Source organism: Carassius carassius, chromosome 45, assembly GCF_963082965.1.
Source record: "Carassius carassius chromosome 45, fCarCar2.1, whole genome shotgun sequence".
Classification (NCBI taxonomy): domain Eukaryota; kingdom Metazoa; phylum Chordata; class Actinopteri; order Cypriniformes; family Cyprinidae; genus Carassius; species Carassius carassius.
In genome coordinates, this window is record NC_081799.1 from 8,059,716 (window position 1) to 8,079,942 (window position 20,227).

The following is a 20,227-nucleotide window of genomic DNA, read 5'->3' on the forward strand; positions in this document are numbered from 1 at the left end:
GAAAATATTGAACATATTTCTCTTAAATATATATACGTGCATGTTTGTGTATATATATAGACATAATATTATATGCAATACACACACATATTATACATTAAATAGACAAAAACCTAAACTATTTTGGATGTGATTAATCGTTGATGATGAGAAACGTTCTGAAGAATTGAATCTTTTTAGTGAATCGCATCACAGAACCAGTCTGAATGATTCGTTCGTGAATCAGACTGATGTGTGATTTCGACTCCGTTTCAGTTGTATTGGTTTAGAAGTGCTGGAATATAGTATAAAAATAAGGACAGGACACTGCCATCCAAATGTTTTTGAAATAAATCTGATACTGTTTTCCAAAGAAGTCTCTTGTGCTTACCAAGTGCCCATTTGTTTGATTAAAAAATACATGTTTCAAAAATGTTTCAAAAGATTTATATTTCAAATAAATGCCGTCCATTGAACTTTTTATTCATCAAAAAGTCCTGAAGAAAATGTATCAGGGCTTCCACAAAAATATGAAGCAGCAGAAAAGGTGTTAGCATAGACACTAATAAGAATCTTTATTAATAACTGAGCACTAATAATAATTGACAATAACTGAGAACCAAATCAGCATATTAGAATGAATTCTGAAGGACCATGTGACACTGAAGACTGGAGTAATGATGCTGAGAATACAGCTTTGTGTTACAGGAATAAATACATTTTAAAACATATTCTGAATTGTAATAATATATCAGATTATTACCCTTTTTGCTGTATTTTTGATTAACAAATTCAGCCTCAGTAAGCATAAGAGATTTCTTTTCGCATGGAAAAAAGCATCCTGTGCATTCTTCAGAAGTTCTCCTTTTATGTTTCACAGAGGAGAGAAAGTAATTTGGTTTGGCATGACACTCGGGCGAGTAAATGATGACCGAGTTCATGTCTGTTATGCATGAGAGGGGAAGTGAAGACATTATACAGCACTGCCTCAAACTGATTCACGCACAAATACAAACCCAAACACTGAGATAACCAGGAACAGAGCAGCACACACACATTCCCTCAAGACGAGATAGTCATGTGTGGGTGCGCAGGAAAGACCTTCAAGTCTCTTGTGCATGATACAATATGATCACAGTATTATAGAGATGCAGCACATGATGAGTCTGTAATGCACTTCACATTGATAACCTGCAGTCTTTCAGAAAGTGTTCTGTACTATACTTACTGCTACAAATCACATTTAGACGAGACTTTGTGTCAGCTTTTTTCTGTGTTTGTTTTTTTAGAATACAAGAGTGAAAATGCCTTATTGCTATTAATGTATGTCATGGGTACGTCGTTTCTTAGTTGTGGATCGATGAGCGAGAAGATGATTGAGGCCTTAATGCATGAATCTAGATTTATGTGACGAGTGGTTCAAAGAACTGCGATTCATTTGATTCCCCTTGAATTATTAATGTTGTGGCGCCACCTTGTGATGCTGTCTGTCAGTTTGACTTGATGGTTTTACAGGGGGACTGCGATATGACAACACATCAAAGTTAAGAAAATCACATTCTAATTTAGACTCTAAAGAGACAAAGAATTGTGATGTTTTATATAACAAAGAATTTTGTTTGGAAAAAGAGTATCGAGAGTGCTGAAAATTATCAGTATTTGTAAGAGGCTTTATTTAAGTGACCCTTCCAAATACTTTTATTTGTGCACAATTTATAATCTTCAAATTTAGCCTAATTTGACTGAAGTTCAGGCAGAATACAAGCCTGTCAGGTATATAAGACTTCGGGGTGCAAAGCACTCTGTTTTTCTCCTAGTGCTGTGCAGAATAGTTTAATATAATTATTTATTGGGGGACAATATTTTTTATTTTATTTTTTTTAAACCTCACCCCCAAACCCCAATGCTTGTATGTTATGTATTCTTTAAATGTTTTGTTTTGGAACTAATTCTCTCTGATTTATTGTAAATGAAAAGTAATTTAGATTTTATTTGTAATTTTTTAGGACAAAGCAAAATAAAACGAAGGGAAAAAAAATTATTTTCAGACGTCATTATTTACTAAAACACCATCGACTATGAATGAAAATGATATGTCCAGACTGAACCACTAGATGGCAGTATAGCATTAATATAAGTCGTCCTGACATCTATTTGGCTTGTCATATGTACTGTGATTTTTGAACATTTTTAACAATACACTTTTTTTTTACATAAAAATTTTTTTTTTACTGATTTAATTTAATTTAACTAATTTAATATATATTTTTTTACTGATTTCATATGACATTGTGAGGAACAACAAAATGGCTCAACAAAGTAAAGATAGATTTACATCATGATAAAAGTCATGATAAAGCTGCACAATATTGATAGGACACTCAAATTGAGTTATGAATGACATTTGAGTATCAATGATTAGCATTTTTTCCCTAAATATAAAGCACTACTTTTCCAATAAAACACTGCTCATATTTATTTCTTGTATATTTCTGTTATTAAATTATTACATTATTAATTTTTACATACTTTATTGTAAATATTAGATCTTACTACTCACTATTTATATTTCTCACCAGCTTCTGTCTCTAATTAATATTAAAAACTGTTACAATAAATGAATATATATGTGTGTGTGTGTGTGTGTTGAAATTATTTTTTTTCTCAGGCAGTCATTGCCTAGTCATGAATGATATAGATGTAATGGTATAGGCGTGTGGGGGCGTGGCTTAGACCGAGAGACGTTGAACAGCGTGACAGACAGCGCAGTAGTGTGGAGTCCAAAGACTCTCGCGGCTATTTAATCGCACCGCCGGCTCGTCATTGTTTATTCTTAACCTCATGCATTGAAATGGTGATCTTATCTAAGGAACGTCAACCAAACGGCTCGCTGTGCCTCCTCTCCGGCTGATTATTAGTCGCCATTGCGCAGTCAATGTTATTAAGAGTGTTTGCGCTCGCGTTGGTGCGCGTCGCTGCAGATCAGTAGAGCACTAACCCTAGAGGTCTGTTTACACTGAGGAAGCCTTAAATTAAGCCTTTATCTCCATAACCGACCCACAGAGGGACACTGACACCATGTTTGAAACCAGAGGAATCCCCTTTATATTGCTTGACGTCGCGTGCCTAATACTCGGTAAGCACTGTTTTAATAACGTAGTCTTGCTTGTATTTCCTGAATTGATATGGATACATTGTCTCAAGTCTTATAGCGAAGTGAGAATAATTCAAAACGTTGGCGCTATTATGTGTTGTACAGATAAGATATAATGATGCAGTATACTGATATATAAATATATTAAAGACGTGTCAGTTGTTTTAGATGCATGTAGCAATGCACGTTATTTAATTGCATGGGATTCAACATTGTAACAATGGTACTGACATATAAACCACATACACCCATAGTGTGCGTCATAGTGCGTGCTTGCCTTCATCTACACGATCTATCAGAGTTTCCATGATATCAGGGCGTTACCTTTAATGCAGAGTTTATTATGCATAATAATGACTCCGGGTATAAAGGAATACACGTGAAACATCACTGAATATCACTTAAAAAAATTACAGCTTATTTTAAACCCCATGTACTTTACTTTAATACACACACACACACACGTATGTAGTAGGTGGGGCTACTTGTTACCATTTTTAACCCCAGTACATATTTTATTTAATATTTATAACATCCGTTTCTGTATAACAACATGCATTAAAGTCTTAGTTTACAAAATGATTGTCTATTATAAAGATTCATTGAACACACCTGCTGTGACAACATGCCCCAACAGCAGATCTAATGTTGTCACACTATATGGGGTATGTTGTCACAATGTAACCTGAAACCTAAAAAGGTAACATTTAAAACGATCATGTAATCGTTTAACTAACAGATATTATACTCCGTTGTATGAATTTCTGACATATACATATGACAACTTTCTTGCAAATATCCCAATGTGAAAACTTGCCCCACTCTCCATTATAATGCATGATAATGTGATTTATTCCTGTGAAGATGTTGTTATTATTTCAAATCCTTATCCAAAAATTCACAAATGACTGAACAAGTCTTGGAAACTCTTTGGTCAAATTATGTGGGAACCGTGTGATTTAATTAACGATTATAAGCCGAATCTAGTTATTCTCTAATAATCCCTGCTCAGTCCTACAGCGTTTATGATGTAAGTTTTGATCTGTATTTATCTTGGAATTTTCCATGCACTGGAGGAACGTTTTTAATAATTTCATGTTTTTACACAGGGAACAAACAGATTGGACTTTCCACAAAGTATCCATGAGTCACTTTCATATGAAGGCTATTTGTTCTTGTTCTTTGATAAATGTGCCAAGATGGAGGAAAGATTCAGTATTTTTGGAAGTATTTTAAGTGTAATGAAGTATAATATCCGAACTAGAGTTTGTATTGTGGTAGTATTGGTAACTTATAACACATACTGATCATATTGAGAAGTGGCTCACAATTATGACTGTCAAGCAGATACTCATATATCAGGTGCCTTCCTTGATTTTCATTCGCAAATGCATATTTACATACCACTGGTATCACTTAAACACCGACTATGGGAATACACAGAAGAGTAGAGCCATACTGACAGCCCAGAGGCTTTCCTAATAATGTTTGGTTTGGCATTTTAATTACAATGGAGCTTCATTGGAGCAAAGAGCAAGTCAGCGTCGCCTCAGCCCAGCTCTTCCTTCTTTCAGCTTGAGCAGCCAGCTTTATCTATACGTGTGCGTATGTCACATGCACTTAGCATCAGTAACAGAGCCACAGTCTTTTCCTGGGAGAAGAGCCTCAGGCTCTATGAATGAGGGTTTGTGTTGTTTTCCAATAATGCTTTGCAACAGCTGCAACAATAGGCTGAGGCTTCAGAGGATTCAGAGTTTACATACAAGCTCTCATGTTAGACTTTACACCGTCAGGTCACATTAGTGCAGTATGGGATAGACAAAGACACATTAGTGTCAGCTAAAATTTAGGAGACTGTATGTGACAAAAGTAGTGCGTCTGGAATGAGTGCACTAAGAAAGGAAGATAGTAAGTGTAATGAAGTGTTTGAAGCATGATTCATTTAGCCCTTGATGTTGGGAGATTGATGATAAGGTGGTGCTAATTTCTTAAGTCCTATCAATTATTGATAATTGGTCAGGGTGATGCAACTGTTTTGATACCGTAATTTACAAAATGCATAATAATTAATAATACTCTAATCTTTTTTTAGGATGCTTTTAACAAAACCGCTTCACTGCTTTTTAATATTTGAAAAACCTTTGTTCACCAAAATCACTGTCATGTGGTGCGACCATGTAGAAACATGCAGAAAAAGAAAAACTAGACAGGAAATGACATCATAGAGACCCCCATAAATGTCAAGTTCTGTACGTTTATTAAATTAGCCTATAATTTAGGTTAGTTCAGGATGCAAAATGTCATGTGGTGCGACTCAAAAGTAATATTTATGGTTTAATTCATGATATTTAAAGAAAATGTTAGATTTTTCTTGATTTTATGTTTTTGTATAACATTTAAATGGTTTTATGACATTTTATCTGATGAGTACGCCACAAGTTATTGAATGTAAACTTATTTTTAAAAACCGCATGAAACCAACATAAACATACTGTGTGCATTTCTAAGAACTGTTTTTTATTTTTATCCTTTAGGTATTCATTATTGTGGACACTGTTATAGGTCATTGACCTTTTGTTCAACGGTCATCAGACACTATCAACTTTACATATGGCACTTTAAAATAACAGATATTCAAAGTCACAATCTATGGCAGCACCTGTCAGGTGTGCTCGCTGAACAGTCTTTGTCATTATAAATGCACAGCCGTTATGTAATCTTTATCTCTTAGGTGGCAGCAGCCGTTCATCAACACTGGAAACCAGCCCTTGCATTTGATTGGTTGGTGGACCCTTTATCAAATTGTTTACCCATTGTTAACCCTTCTTCACCTACAGCTGGCCTCCCGCTTGCAGCATTTAACCTGGTTAAAATCAAACCGTATCAGCGGGGCTTTTTCTGTAATGATGAGAGCATCAGCTATCCCTTCCACTCCAGCACAGTCACCTCTACTGTGCTCTACACAATGGGCTTCACACTTCCAATTTGTATTGTAAGTAATCCCAGATAACAACCACACAAGACATGCCCAGCGTCTTCCCTCACAAATCTGTAGTCTGCGCTGAAGCTTGTTTCAAAGGATATTTGGCAATTCATCTTGAGATTTTAATGGGCTGTTGCAGTCACATTTAGAATGAACAAACAGACAAATAGACACCATAGAGCAGCTGTTTCAACATGACTCCTGACCACTGAAGAGGTGCAAAATGCAATTTCAACATTGGCTTTATTAGGTGGATTGAAAGCAGCTTCATCTGGGATCGCATTTGGACATTTAACATTGTGTCTACGTTGGAAGAGACCTCTTTTGCTTGACGTGTCTACGCTGGAAGTGCTGTAGCTGCAAGCATCTATGTGACACTTCAGTAACAGTAAAATTAAATTCCTTGTATGGGTAATTTTGTGGTAGTAAAATAATATTGCACTTAAAGGGATAGTTCCCCCTCAACCTCATGTCCTTCTAAACCTATAAGACTTTGGTTAATTTTTGAAACATAAATTAAGAAATGTTTTTTTTTCTTATTGAAACCTAAAAGGTTTCTGTTCCTCTATTGAAAGTCCAGGTGACCAAAACTTCTAAAAAGGTCATAAAGGCAACGTAAAACAAATCCATATGAATCAAGTGGTTGAATCCAAGGAATATAAATTTTTATCCTGTACGTTTGGAATATTATGATGCCTAAATTCATGTTCATATATATATATATATATATATATATATATATATATATATATGGTAAATATATATATATATATATATGGTAAATATTGGTTATCAGCCATAACATGAAAGTAATATGTGTATCACATGCGTATCTGGCCAAATTTTTTACTTAAGTTGTCCTATTTAATTGAAAACTACATTTTTACATATTTAAGAAATTCGTTCTGCATTTGTGCAATAAATAAGGCCCAATGTTACCAGAAATAACATTAAAAACATTAGCAGAATGCATTTCTTGAGAATTTGTTAAAGCTGTTGTCATGCTACAATACATATGCATACAGTTAAAAACAAAGGATGACCGGCCAGAAACCAAAGATCAAGCAGAAGTATCAGAAGAATGTGGCATGTCAAAATTAGAAACAGTCTTTCAACTGAAGGTGTGGCAAAAGACACTTCCAGTGTAGACTACAATTTAGTTGTGGTGTATTCTGATGCACTACTTGTGTTTAGTGCAGACAGTGTTGGGATAGAAACTTTTCGGCAGCTCATTTTCATCCATTGTTTCTTTGTGTAGGGGTACTCTGGGCATGTTGTTTTTCAATAACTTCTTAGCCAAGGATGTCCACCAAGTACAAGAAATAGCCTTAAAGTAGCTGTTTTAGATTAGCTCCGATTTGATGTATTTTGGGCTGGGAATGTATTTAAACGCCCCTTTTTAAAAGCAACTGGTTTTCATCAAGAGAGGGTTCATGGATTTACCAACCAAACCACAGAAACTTCCTGAATATGTTTAGGAAGGATCACCGTTTGGTCATATCTCAAGTACCCATGTTCAAGTGCCATGCTTACTTCATAATTAACTACATAAATATTTGTATCAAAACCGTTTTAAGATTAAATTCTAGACCTGATGGAAGAAATATCTAGGATATTGCGATCCATCTGGAATGTGATCCTAGTGGATAGTTGATATCTTCTGGAGCAATACAGATGGCATACTTTTTCCTCTAAAACATCTCCAAAAGTTTCAGCAATCCTTTCCATGAATAACCCTGTTTGACTTCTCTCCCATTATCCACAAGCTTGAGAAAACCTCAAACCTCCCATATTGCAAGGTTTGGGTTGGACCTCTAAGCAACCCTTAGCTTCCACTTGCCTGTCCAGTCCAGGCAGCATGCAAGCGATGATCTAAACGGCCTATAAAGTTACACCGATGTTCCTAATGACTCCGAAATCCCATACGTGCAGCCAGCACATCACAGAGCATGACAGTGCAGCTTTCACCGGAGAAGATACGGTGTAATTTTAGGAGACTTCAGTTGGCGCTAGTTAACCTGCACTGATCCACATGACTGATATTAGCTCTTAGCGGATTGAGCGGTTCATGGACTTTACACGCACACAAACATCTCAGCAGACCATATTCACTGCATGTTGGGTAAACGTCTTAATCCCTACCACATGCTTTGCTTCCACGCTTGAGTAACCTTCATGTCTCCGACAGGCTTGTAAAGTTTTTGCTGGTGGTGTCTAACCACAGTTACCCTTCTTGCACCTTTTTGATGTTTATGTTGCCACTTTAATGTTTTTAACTGTGGTGGAGCAGGATTTAAGAGCTCTTTTATAACATAATGGTGTGAAAAATAAAAAAGCCTTGTTCAAGCCTCTAAAGCCTTGTTCACACTGACCAAAGTGTTCAGCAAATGCGGCGACTAGCAATGGAAGATAGTAGAGTTTCTGGAAAAGTTAATGTTACTGTGAGTGTTTACAGTGTTCTATATGATACAGTCATATAATAAAATGATGCGAAACCATACGGAAAAAGTTATGGAAAACCGTATCTGCATAACATTGCTGTCAGTTGTGAACAGGGCTTGAAAGACAAAGAAAAATGAGGATTTCACACCATCTGCTAAATGTAGATGTTCAGACAAGATCTACTCATCACCATTAGTGTGCTGTTCAATCATCTGAGCTTTATATGACACGTTCCAAATAACTGGATAAAAAAAAACAAAGCAATAAAACACACTTTAACAACAATATCCTACATTACTTTAAAAACAAAGTGCAACTTTTAGCAAAATTCAACCTTGGCTGCCACACCACCTACTTGCTAACCCTTTGTTCATTGTGTTAAAGTAGAAAATTGAATGTCTCTCTAACTCACAGCTTTTCTTTCTGTTCGAGCACCTCCCAGAGGAGAACAGCCTTTACTTGAATTGGAGAGAATAGGGTGCGAGGCACTTTGTTAACCTCTGTTTTTCTTTTGTTTCTCTCACTGCTTTTTTGCTAGTTGGACTCCCATTTGCAATACTCACAATACAACACACATCATTCAAACGAGGATTTTTCTGTAACGATGACTCTATCAACTACCCATATAAAGAAGACACCATTTCTTATCCGTTATTAGGAGGAGTAATGATTCCTATCACTGTGCTTACTGTAAGTGCCCGTCTGTTTGTTACACTGGCAGCTCACACCCACTTCCTGTATCTCTCCCCTCCTCTCACTATGCCTGTAATGTGTGTTGTGTGCTTCTCTGCTCAGTACGTCTGTTCTCATGCCAGCTTGAGAAACAGGACTTTGAGATCTAACCACAGTTCAAAGGAGATTCAGTAGATAGATGCTTAAAGGGATGGTGCGCCAATTGAAAACTTGGAGTACATAGTCATAATGGCTACTTTTATGGTACAGGTTGAAGAGACAAGGCAACCAATAGAGTGGAAAGGATGTCTTCTGGTCTTCTACCCACATATATTTTCTCATGAAAGCCCATATACCACAGACAGTCTTGTGGTGAGACATTTAGACTAGAGTAGGAGTTTCTCTCTGTGGTTACATCCCATAACTGTTTCTTTAAAGCAGGCTTTTTTTATATTTTATGATAGCATATTCAATCCAGCACTGTCCTTTCAAGGGTATTAGAAACATCAGTTTGTTTAAAATGAGCTTTTCCAATATGTAAAACGTTTCCTATATACACACACACAGACATCTATATAACCTCACAGTCACCCATGTGAGCTAAAAGTAAAGCAAGTAAACAGAATTGTATCAACTTAATATACATTACCCAAGCTCTATACCTGATCGTTGAGCAAGCAGTATTGCAGTCACTAGACTGTAGTCATTTGTAGACACCATATTATGACAATTGAGATTTAAGGGACAGTCCATTCAGTAAGTTGTACTGGTCTTGAGAAGGACAAAACAACAGCACCAAAACACTCAAGTAAAACATAGCTTTTAATCCAAACATGGGTCACTGTGATGTTAAGGACATTTCAAGGAAATTCTTGTGATGGCTGCATTGTCAAGTGCTACTGTTTGATCTTGTCTTCTATTCTTGTACGTGTTGGACATCCTTATTAGATTCAGAAACAATCCTAAATTATTATAATCAAAACAATTAACACATTGTAACAAATGTTTTGACCACCTCATCAGAATAAAGAAAAGTAAATGTTTTTTTGCTTCCTCTTCCATCAGATGATCATAGGGGAGTGCCTTTCAGTCCATCTAAACCACGTCAAATCAAAGTCTTTCTGCAACAGTTATGTGGCCTGTATCTATAAGGCCCTTGGCACCTTCGTGTTTGGTGCCGCCATGAGCCAATCACTCACTGACATTGCCAAGTATTCCATCGGCCGGCTGCGGCCACACTTCCTGGATGTGTGCAAACCGGACTGGACGAAGATCAACTGCACAGGAGGGGCTTACATTGAGGACTTCAACTGCACTGGAGATTTAACCAAGGTCAACGAGGGAAGGTAGGTAACACCAAACAATATAGAATACCCAAGACGTGTCACTTGTATAGTTTTAAATGGGGAAACATGCAACACGTAGCCGCTCTATCACGAAATGAAAGAGCCAATCGCTAATCAGTGAAGTCAGCGTGTTAACAAAGGCTTTAGGACTGCGCATTCTAGCCTGAAAAATAAGCTTTTTTTAATCCTATTTGAGCAAAATGAACAATATTTATGATTAAGTTGTAAGATTTCATTGGTGATTTCAAATCTGAATTTAATCGTAAGCTTGGCGAAAAGTTTAGGAGAATTTGATGTTTCCCTAGTCAAAACTGCACTCATATGCTCGAGAGATATTTCAAAGATGACCACCAAGTGACATGAATTAGCTTAAAGGAACTTTGGTAACACTCCCTTATAGGTCACTAGTAGTTACTCGTTACCTTAAAGCGGTAGTTCACACAAAGATTTAAATTCTTGTCATTAATTACTCACTGTCGTTCCAAACCTGTAAGACCTTTGTTTATCTTCAGAACACAAATGAAGATATTTTAGATTTTTGCTGTACCACGTTCAAGGCCCAGGAACACTGTAAGGACATCGTTCATGTGACAAAGTGGTTCAACAATAACTTTATGAATCTACGAGAGAAGAAATGGATGAAAAAAGCCATTTCTGTTTTTTTTTTGCACACAAAAAATATTCTCATAGCTTCATAAATTTACTGTTGAGAGACTGATGTCACATGGATTATTTTAATGATGTCCTTACTACCTCTCCAGACCTTGAAGTGCGGCAGTTGCATTGTTGTGTATGCAGGGTCAGAAAGCTCTCAGATTTCATCAAAAATATATTAATTTGTGTTCTGAAGATGAGCAAAGGGACTAGGAATTAGATGTAGTTCTGAGGATTTACATGAAGGTGTCCAATAAGCAGCACTAGTTCTACTGTGACTTCATATGTTCCACGAGTACTTTAGATCTGGCATTGCACTGAAAAGAAACTCCCTCATTTACATTGAAATGAAGGGCTTTTCCAGTGTCTTTACCATGAACTCCTTTTGAGGTCAGTTGTCCACATTGTTGGCCACCCAGGCTCTTGGTGGAAATCTGTAGTTCACACGCTGTAGTGGTCTCTAATCCTGCGGTTAGCCATTTCAGAGCACGCAAGCTTTCTGTTTGGGTTCTTGGGCCAGACTCAAGGCCAGCAGTATCCCAGGCCCTCTCAGAATGCTCTCGTTCAACATAGGTGTGGTTCCCATCTCTCTCTCTCGGAAGAGCACCTCTTTTGTGTCGGTCGAGTGTTTACCTAGGAGACGAGGCCATTTATAGAGCAAATAAAGAGCAGTAGAAGGTCTGAGCCCAGAATAACCCAGATCACCTTTCACACAAGAGTGTTCTCCTCAGCAAAGTCTTCTTGATAGGCAAGCAAGTGTATTTGCATGTTAAAGGGTGAGAGAGTTATCCAGGACTAGGTATAAATGATTAAAAAATCTGAAGCAGCTCTTCAGTTCTTTGAGTCCGTGTTGCACTTTCGTTCAGTTTTATCCTCAGCTACTTACAGATATGCAGTCTGCAATGCGTTATTTTAGTTTCTCCACCTCGCAGATGATCGGCTTTAGCTCTGCTTTGTCTCTCGTCTCATGACTGGGTCTGTAATTCAATCAGCAAACAAGAACATTAAGATCTGGCCTCATTATAACTTGCACACTGGCCAGATCTGGTTAAACTCTGTTTTTAAGTAGATTGATATGAAATGAGCATGTTTGCAGTGGTTGTATGGCAGTTTTGCAGCTTGAATGATTCAAGTTTTATTTGGCATCAGTCACTAGGCGGATGCTCCTAGTCGACAAGTGGCCTAAGTTTAAGTAAACAGGAACACACAAAAGCCTACCGGATAACCAGACCACCCTCCCTCTTTGACGCTTTCCGCACTTCCCCTGCCCCGACCCCCGCCGGTCAGCTCGTGTTTCCCCCGAGCTTGCCTTTATCACCCGGAAAAGGGTGTGTATGTGCTTTTTAAAGAGTGTGTTTACTGGGAGCAAATGGGACATTTCAAACTTCGCCTAGCGAGGGGTTCAATGTTAGGATTCCATCACACCAGTTTGTCAAAGCAATTCTTAGTTTGTGTTTACAGATTAGCAAAACAAATGTCAGCTTTAACTAAAGGCTTCATAGTGTTGCATAAGCACATGCCTACATGTAGTAGGTAATTAAACAGCCCTTCTGAGTTGCCCACATTGATTCTTCGATTGTTTTTGTTGCAGACTCTCGTTTTACTCTGGACACTCCTCATTCTCCATGTACTGTATGCTGTTCCTGGCAGTAAGTGTGTTTTATTTATGTTTTAACCCATATGTTAAGAGGATAGTCCACCAGAAATATATTATTGTCATCATTTTACTCCCCCTCATGTGATTCCAAACCTGTATGACTTGCTTTCCTCTGTGGAACATAGAAGACGGTAACAATTTAGTACAGGGACCAATTCTCACTATTAACTAGCTGCTTATTTGCATGCCTATTATTAAAATATTGGTTATTAGTACTTATAAAGCACATGTTCTATATGACCATATTATATATCCCTACTACCTTACTATTATTAAGCAGCAAATTGGGAGTTTATCGAGACAAAAGTCATAGTTAATAGTTTGTTAGTAGCAATAACGGGACCTTAAAATAAAGTGCGACCAAAAAGACCAATGCTGGTTTGGACCCTGTTGACTTTTATGAACAAACGGTTGATGTTTTGAAGAACTGATTCTTCTGTTATATAGAGGAAGAAAAAATGAAAAAGTAGTTTTGGAAGGACATGAGGGTGAGTAAATAACATTTTTATCTTGATTTAAAGTTTTTTCCTAAATGTATATTCACAAGGTATTTTCACACTGAATGAATAAATTATGTTCTTGGTTAATCAGGTAATAATTTAACTTCAATCAGCATTACAAAACCCAACAAGAAAACCAGGCCCAAACTGGTGCATTAAATACCATCATTGTTACTGAGTGACTAGGAAATAGGATAAATGTTTGTAGATCTATACGCTTTGCTTTGATTTTTCCATTGGAAAATACCCATTATCTGTCAGGCTGGGGTGTATTGATTCAGCGGCGTAATCTTATCATGAGTGTTTTAAGGACATGTGGCTTAAGTTCACAGCACATGTGAACCATGAAATAAACACATCAGACCTGGGGTCAATGTTCAGTGAAACTCAAGACAACATTGAATTAATTCTTTTTAAACTGCTTCCCTATCAAAAGTGTTTGACTCTTAATCCTGAAATAGACTGTTTAAATTCAGATAAGATTACAAGCAACCAGAAATAACCTAGAAATGATTCTTGAGCTTGTGTGCACTTTTTGGAGGGGGTATTTTTAGGTATTAACAGTGATTTCTGGGAATCTTTGCCCAGTGTGGGGTTGAGCGATAGGATTTCTTCCCATCAGCTTGTCAAAGTAATTCTTTGTTTGTGTTTACAGAGTTTCCAAACCTTTGATTTTAGGGTTTCATACAGTTACACAAGCACACGTCTACATGTAGTGGAAGTTAAACAGATCTTGTTTTGCCCACATTGATTCCTAGTTGGAAACTATCGTTCTACTCGGATCACTCCTTCAAACCTTTGAATGAGTAATGATTTTGACAACAAGACCTGTAAGGTGATAGCATAATGATTAATATTTAAGCATAATTCACATTTCTCTGAGGCCCAGTGTAGTGTTGACTAAAATAACTTCGGTTGGTTTCTGTGAAAGGAAGCCTGTACACGTCTGGTACATTGCCTCAGGCAGGAGATAACATGAAAAAAATTTCCATGTGGTAAACAGAGGAAGAATTAGGTAGCATGGGAACTGTAGTAACACAAAAACACAACATGACCGCATGTTAGTTAGGTCGTCACATGAGGATCAGAGAAGACCCACGCTGTACCAGTTCAGCAGGCAGTGCGTCTTAAATCTCGTTCACAAAAAAAAAACGATCTTTTCCTTTCTCATAGCTTTATCTTCAAGCGAGAATGCAAGCTGAATGGGCACGGCTTCTTCGCCCCACGCTCCAGTTCTTCCTGATCGCTGCCTCCATCTATACGGGACTGTCCCGTGTCTCAGACTACAAACACCACTGGAGTGATGTACTCGCAGGACTCATACAAGGAGCCATCGTGGCTTTACTAGTGGTGAGTGACACGATCAAAAACAGATGATTTCTGCTCACTTAAAAGGAAGTTCACCCAAAAAGTCATTTTTCCATTAAAATTACCTGGAACAATGTTCCTGTCTGTGTTTCCATCGTGGTCTAACCATTAGGCTCTAAACATGCTGATTGACCATTCATTCAGATATTGTGTCATGAAATAAAGTTTTAAAAGTATTTCAGGCAAGAATGTAATTGTTCCTGGTACAATTGTTCCGGGTAATTTCAGAGAAAAAAAAATCATATGCAAATTTGGGACTTGTGTCCTCAGTAGTTTGGACTTTGAGTGGCACATTTTTACCTGGAACTTTATTTAGATCCTGGTTCCTGCAGTGGACCACCCCAAAAGTCCCTAGTTCCTGGGGAAAGTTCCTGCGGTGGAAACATGCTTTACATGTCATTACTTCCTTGTGTCACTCCCATATGACTGATCTTTATGGAATAACAGAACCAATATTATTTTCGGTTTTTTTTTCTTAAATACTAGTGTTCATCAGGTTTCTCTTTATAATTAAAATAATATTTTTAAGTTATTTCAGTAAATTTTTTCCCATTTTCTTTAAGATTAACTAAGTACAAAAAACTAAAATTGAAATAAAGTAACAAGAACTATCTATATAAATATAGACAAAGACAATTTAATTATATAATTGTAAGATTATGGTATTCATTAATAGTTTACATTACCTTACAATTAAATTTGTTTTTATTATTGTTTTTGTTTTCCATTTTTTATATCAGTTTCAGTCAATGGTATTTCAACGCAAGTAGGGGTTTGCGTGACAGTTTCTGTTGTACAGTATGAGCACTAAACACTCTGACTGTAAAGCTCAATCATATCCCCTCCTCTCACGCCCCACAGGTTTTCTTTGTGTCGGATTTCTTCAAAAAGAAAGTCGAACCACAGAAGGAGGCAGAGATCCCACACACCACATTACAAGAGACACCTACGAACGGAAATCATTATGAAAACCCAAACTAAGCTACGATGAACCTCTGTTGATGGGAAGGGGTTTCAGTGTGCACCCACTACGAGGGCAGACCACTAGGGTGGAAACCTGTGAATGTAACCTTGCTTTATATTCTCCAGACGCTCTCTTCTGGGAATTTCTCTATGGACACTGTCCCACGTTGCCTTGGCTGGACTGCTTCTGCTGCTATCACAGCTTCCTGTGTATCTCTCCAAAAACTAATAAGTGTACCTCTATTAAGCCACAAAAGAAAAACCTTTTTTTAATCTGTATGAAAAAGAATCACTATACATTTTTTTTTTTATTAAAATTGTTAAAATTATGTACATTATGTTGCGCTTTTATGATGGAAACAAAAACCCATTATGCTCGTTGACAAACACTAATAAAACGGTTTCATGTAAATTCTGTCCTTCACTGTTTTGATGCAAAATGAAAAAAAAACAAAAAAAAACAATAGCAAACAGAAATATAACCCTCTGGATTCACAGATAAAGACTGGCAGCAAACACGATATCCCTCTTAATCTTCGTTATACCTGCAAAAAACAAGAAAACGTGTTTGAGTTTCAAAATAAAACCCAATCACCTTCAAAATACCGACAGAAGTAGAAAAAAACAAAATTGGGAAAAGCAGTGTCAGGAAGTGTGGTTTAAAACAAAGCTGCGTAATTAGCTTAGCAATACGTGAACATCTAACTCAATTGTAATAATTTGATCCATATATTTGTTAGCTGACCAAATACTGTGTAACAACATGCTAATATTCATCTCTTTAAATTTTGACCCAAATACTTCATAAGTAGTTTAACAGCATGCTAACATCCAACTTTATTGGAAACCTATTTTAACCAAAGTATTTGTAAGCTAATCAAATACTGTATAATTAGCTAAGCAAAATGCTAACACCCATTCATATTAGATGATTTTGATGTGTTTGTTAGCTAATCGAATACTGTGCGGATTAGCTGCAAGTCAACAACCATACCTATTGGAATCAATTTTGATCAACATATTTTAATGTTATTAGCTAAGCAACATGCTAAAGAGTCTACTATGTTGTTCCCGTGAGGAGCTTTCGTGCAGGATGTGTACTGTACTGAGGGAACCCATGAATGCTGATTCTTCTAGATCCACAAGCTTCATTTCATGCCTTGATTCTTTATAAAAAACTCATGTCTGGCGACAAATCAAAGAGTATGAAGGAGCCAAGCGCAAAATGTTTTTCGCTTTAAATTGGCAATGAAAGAGCAATTTAGCTGAATTGCATGTTCATAGCTAGCCATCTAAACACCACATCTGGTTTAACGAAACCGACATTTAGAGGAAACTCTAGCGCCCCCTTGAGAATGGAGGTCTGTTAGCCAATATTCAGCATGCTCAAGAATACACACTTTCATAACTTCTTACTGAACATGACAGCTCAAGTTAAAATAAAATAAAATAAAAAACCTCTCTTGTAAATTAAAGTGGAAATACTGAACAGCAATATTGAGATGATCTTGCATTAGTTTGTTATCTTGTATCTCACGTCCACAGGTTCTCAGAATGTGATCAATAATTAAATCTTTCCAAGACGGTGCCCAAAATAAACTGGATACTCTGTGCACGTGGATCTATTTAGCTCAATGAGTCACACCACGAGTCTAGAGCAGGTCTTACCCGTGGCAAACTTATTCTCCAGCTCTGTGTTTCCAATGGCCTTGGCTGCCTGGCACATCTGCCTCAAGAGCTCCTCCAATCTGCGCATGCAGCGGATAATACTGCCTGAGAAAGAGAAAGAGAGAGAGAGAGAGAGTTAGTCCTCCTCGCACTTACTACATACCAACCACATACGGTCATTTTCAGTGCTTGTAACCCGTAGTTGCAATGTCCAGTTGTATTAGCCATGTTTATATCTATGAAACTTTTCTTGGCATGTGCTGGCATGATGTGCTAAGATATCTATTGAGAGCAGGGCTGCGTACATTGTAAACCCATTGAAACCAATGGAGCTACGATCAACTTAGGCTTACGATGCTTTTGTGAAATGCAGCCCAATTCAGTTGGAGGTGAAATTATTCATGTAACATCTCTCCCTCACTGCAGTTTATCACTACAAGTGTTCTGCTGTTTGCTAATGCACATGAACGCAGCCAAAATCTCACTCAGGAGCTGGAGCACGGACAGATGGGGGGATTTTCTTGACAAGACATGAGATCTGCGTTTCAAAACTCACGTCATGCCTCAGACATGGCCAAATCTCAGAGCAGAGGCTTCTGGGAGAAGATGTGCTGAAAATACATTTTAATTCCTTTTATTTCACAACATGCCCCGTGTTGTACCAAGTCAGAACCAAATACAACATCACTGATTCCTGATAGTTTCACAAACTATATCAACAAGATGATATGAAAATGGTATTTTTTTTTATAGTAGAATTAAGTATGAGCCATCGTTGGGATTTAGGGCTGGGCAATACAGGAAAAAAATCCAATCATCCATCTGTCATATAAACAAGTGCATTAATTGTGATTTTTTTTTTCCCTCCACAATCAGAGGAGCCATAACATGGACCACATAGAATCTATTAAATTACAATTTCAAAATCTTAATTTTAAATAAAGACAAAAAAGTTACATGCATAGGCTGCATCTACAACAACATTGTAGATAAAGTGAAGAATTGTGAATGCTCATGAGAACCAATGGTCTAACGGTGTGCATACACAAAAAGCGAATTAATATTTGCATCATCCGTGCTCTAGATTACTCGCAGGATGTTTTTCATGTCACTTGCGTGAATGAAACCCTCGCATAATGCACTCCATTTTCTGATACAGCCAGATGTGTCAAACTCTTCACCGATTTGTTTTTGCAAACAAATGAGCAGAAATTGTGAGCAGAAGACATGTTTGAGGCATATCACACGTAGAAATCACGTCACCCAATTCACATAATTTGTATTGCTTGGCACCAATTCACATTTATTCATGTCTTTACATTGACTTTGTATCTATTCTACTCGTGAAAATAATAAAATTTACTTTCGGTGTACAAGAAACGCAACTGGCTTCTATTAAAATCACAAAAATATTGTAACTATTTGATAGATACATTTGTTGCGAGATGTGTTACGAATAAACTAGTACCTTCAAACACGTCTGTCATTTTGCATATCTGAGAGAAGGAGGAGCCGTTGGCCCAGGTGTAGACCACATCCATCAGGTGCGGGCGGAACTGGTTCAGGTAAGTGTCCTCATTCACGTCCAGCTTGGCCTCTGCGGACACCTTAGCAATACGCTTGGCACATTCCTACAACCACAGCAGTGCGCGAGTCATTCACGATGATATGGCATCCGTAAAGGCAAGATTCTAGATGCTTAGAGAGCTTATGATGGAGGTGACATTTTGCAAAAAACATATGGAGAACAAGATTAAGAAAAGAGCCCCTGGGACATTCTGCAGAACTTCTGCTTTTGTACTTCACAGGCTCAGTAAGTGACAACTGTATTTTTAGAGTGGACTACATCTGCTTAGTTTTATGCTTTTTTAGCAGCGCTTTAAACAACCATAAACAGTTTACAGTCACAGCAGCTGAAGCTGTGAAACGAGGCCATCAAACTGATCTACATGTGCCCACACACAAACACTTCACACATAGTAAAAACTGTCAAACTGTTACGAACCATTTCTTTGAGGACAAGACCGACCGATCAGATTAATCCATGAACGCAAACAGTGTCGGGAGTCTAAGTGTTATTTAGTAAATAGTGCGTGTGATAGTGATCCTGTAATGTGAAGAATTTCAGGGTGGCTGACCAAGTCCCTATCTCCCAAACACAGTACCTGCATCTGTCGAAGCGGTCCGGCCAGCTGCTCCGTCAGTTTGGGCATCTCGTTAGCCTGTGGATGGAGAGAAGCTAATTAAAACAAGGGAATGAAGGGACACTGGATTGAACACACAAGATATTCACTTTATTTTTCTAAACCATGCGTAAAGATCTGCCAGGCTTCAAGTGAGAGGCAGTTGTGAGCAAGGACTGATGGATGATGTCAAATAACTGTTAAAAATGTGAAGTGAAAGTGACATAAGAAAACAAAGGGTCTAATTTCATTGAGATCAGGATTGTCCAAATCAATCGGTTTTTAATTTGCATGTATTATTCAGTGAACATGGCAAAATCTTCACAAGCTGTCTCAAATAGAAGCTGGGCCTTTAAATAACCTCATTCCCTGCATTCATGACCATTTCAAGCCAAACACAGCAGGTTATTTGGGCCCATAACTGTCATAACCCATTGACTTCTCTCGTGTTACATCCCGACCACATTTCAGCATGTGGATGAGGACATTTTGGCCTTACGTTTTCCTGGAAGACAAAGCAGCTGAGGAGCGCGGTGGCCTGCTCCGCCGTCAGGTCGTTGAACAGCCCGTTAAACACCATCTCTGTCAGCAGCAGCTCATCTGCACTGTAAACACACAAGAACACCACAGGAGGGTTTAGAAACGAGCCCGAGTGTTG

General features: G+C 37.6%; 2 protein-coding genes across 3 annotated transcripts in view; one reads left to right on the forward strand and one right to left on the reverse strand.

The window, feature by feature from the left end:
• The first annotated feature begins 2,730 nt into the window (after nt 1-2,730).
• Nucleotides 2,731-16,130, forward strand: plpp1a (phospholipid phosphatase 1a). 2 transcript variants are annotated; one of them, XM_059539827.1, is made up of 6 exons: nt 2,731-3,115; nt 9,097-9,248; nt 10,296-10,576; nt 12,822-12,879; nt 14,561-14,737; nt 15,617-16,130. In XM_059539827.1, exons 1-6 carry the CDS (start codon nt 3,058-3,060, stop codon nt 15,734-15,736), a joined length of 846 nt encoding a protein of 281 aa, XP_059395810.1. In that variant the 5' UTR covers nt 2,731-3,057; the 3' UTR covers nt 15,737-16,130. The 2 variants fall into 2 exon arrangements, with proteins under 2 accessions (XP_059395810.1, XP_059395809.1); XM_059539826.1 differs by lacking the exon at nt 9,097-9,248 and adding an exon at nt 5,971-6,125 and having other exon boundaries at nt 2,732-3,115.
• A 35-nt stretch (nt 16,131-16,165) lies between these two features.
• Nucleotides 16,166-20,227, reverse strand: part of mtrex (Mtr4 exosome RNA helicase) — a 31,171-nt gene continuing 27,109 nt past the window's right edge. Inside the window, exons 23-27 of the mRNA XM_059539825.1 lie at nt 20,069-20,174; nt 19,552-19,608; nt 18,855-19,017; nt 17,387-17,491; nt 16,166-16,263 (exon numbers count right to left, since the gene is read on the reverse strand). Of these exons, the coding sequence (XP_059395808.1) occupies nt 16,211-16,263; nt 17,387-17,491; nt 18,855-19,017; nt 19,552-19,608; nt 20,069-20,174 (484 nt within the window). The 3' untranslated portion in view covers nt 16,166-16,210. The remainder of the gene's footprint in view (nt 16,264-17,386; nt 17,492-18,854; nt 19,018-19,551; nt 19,609-20,068; nt 20,175-20,227) is intronic.

Bases quoted from the DNA above. Each gene is read 5' to 3' on its own strand.
- plpp1a (XM_059539826.1), top strand. From the start codon at position 3,058: ATGTTTGAAACCAGAGGAATCCCCTTTATATTGCTTGACGTCGCGTGC. The intron at 3,116-5,970 runs GTAAGCACTGTT...CTTCACCTACAG, and splicing joins CGTCGCGTGCCTAATACTCG to CTGGCCTCCCGCTTGCAGCA. The intron at 12,880-14,560 runs GTAAGTGTGTTT...CCTTTCTCATAG, and splicing joins ACTGTATGCTGTTCCTGGCA to CTTTATCTTCAAGCGAGAAT.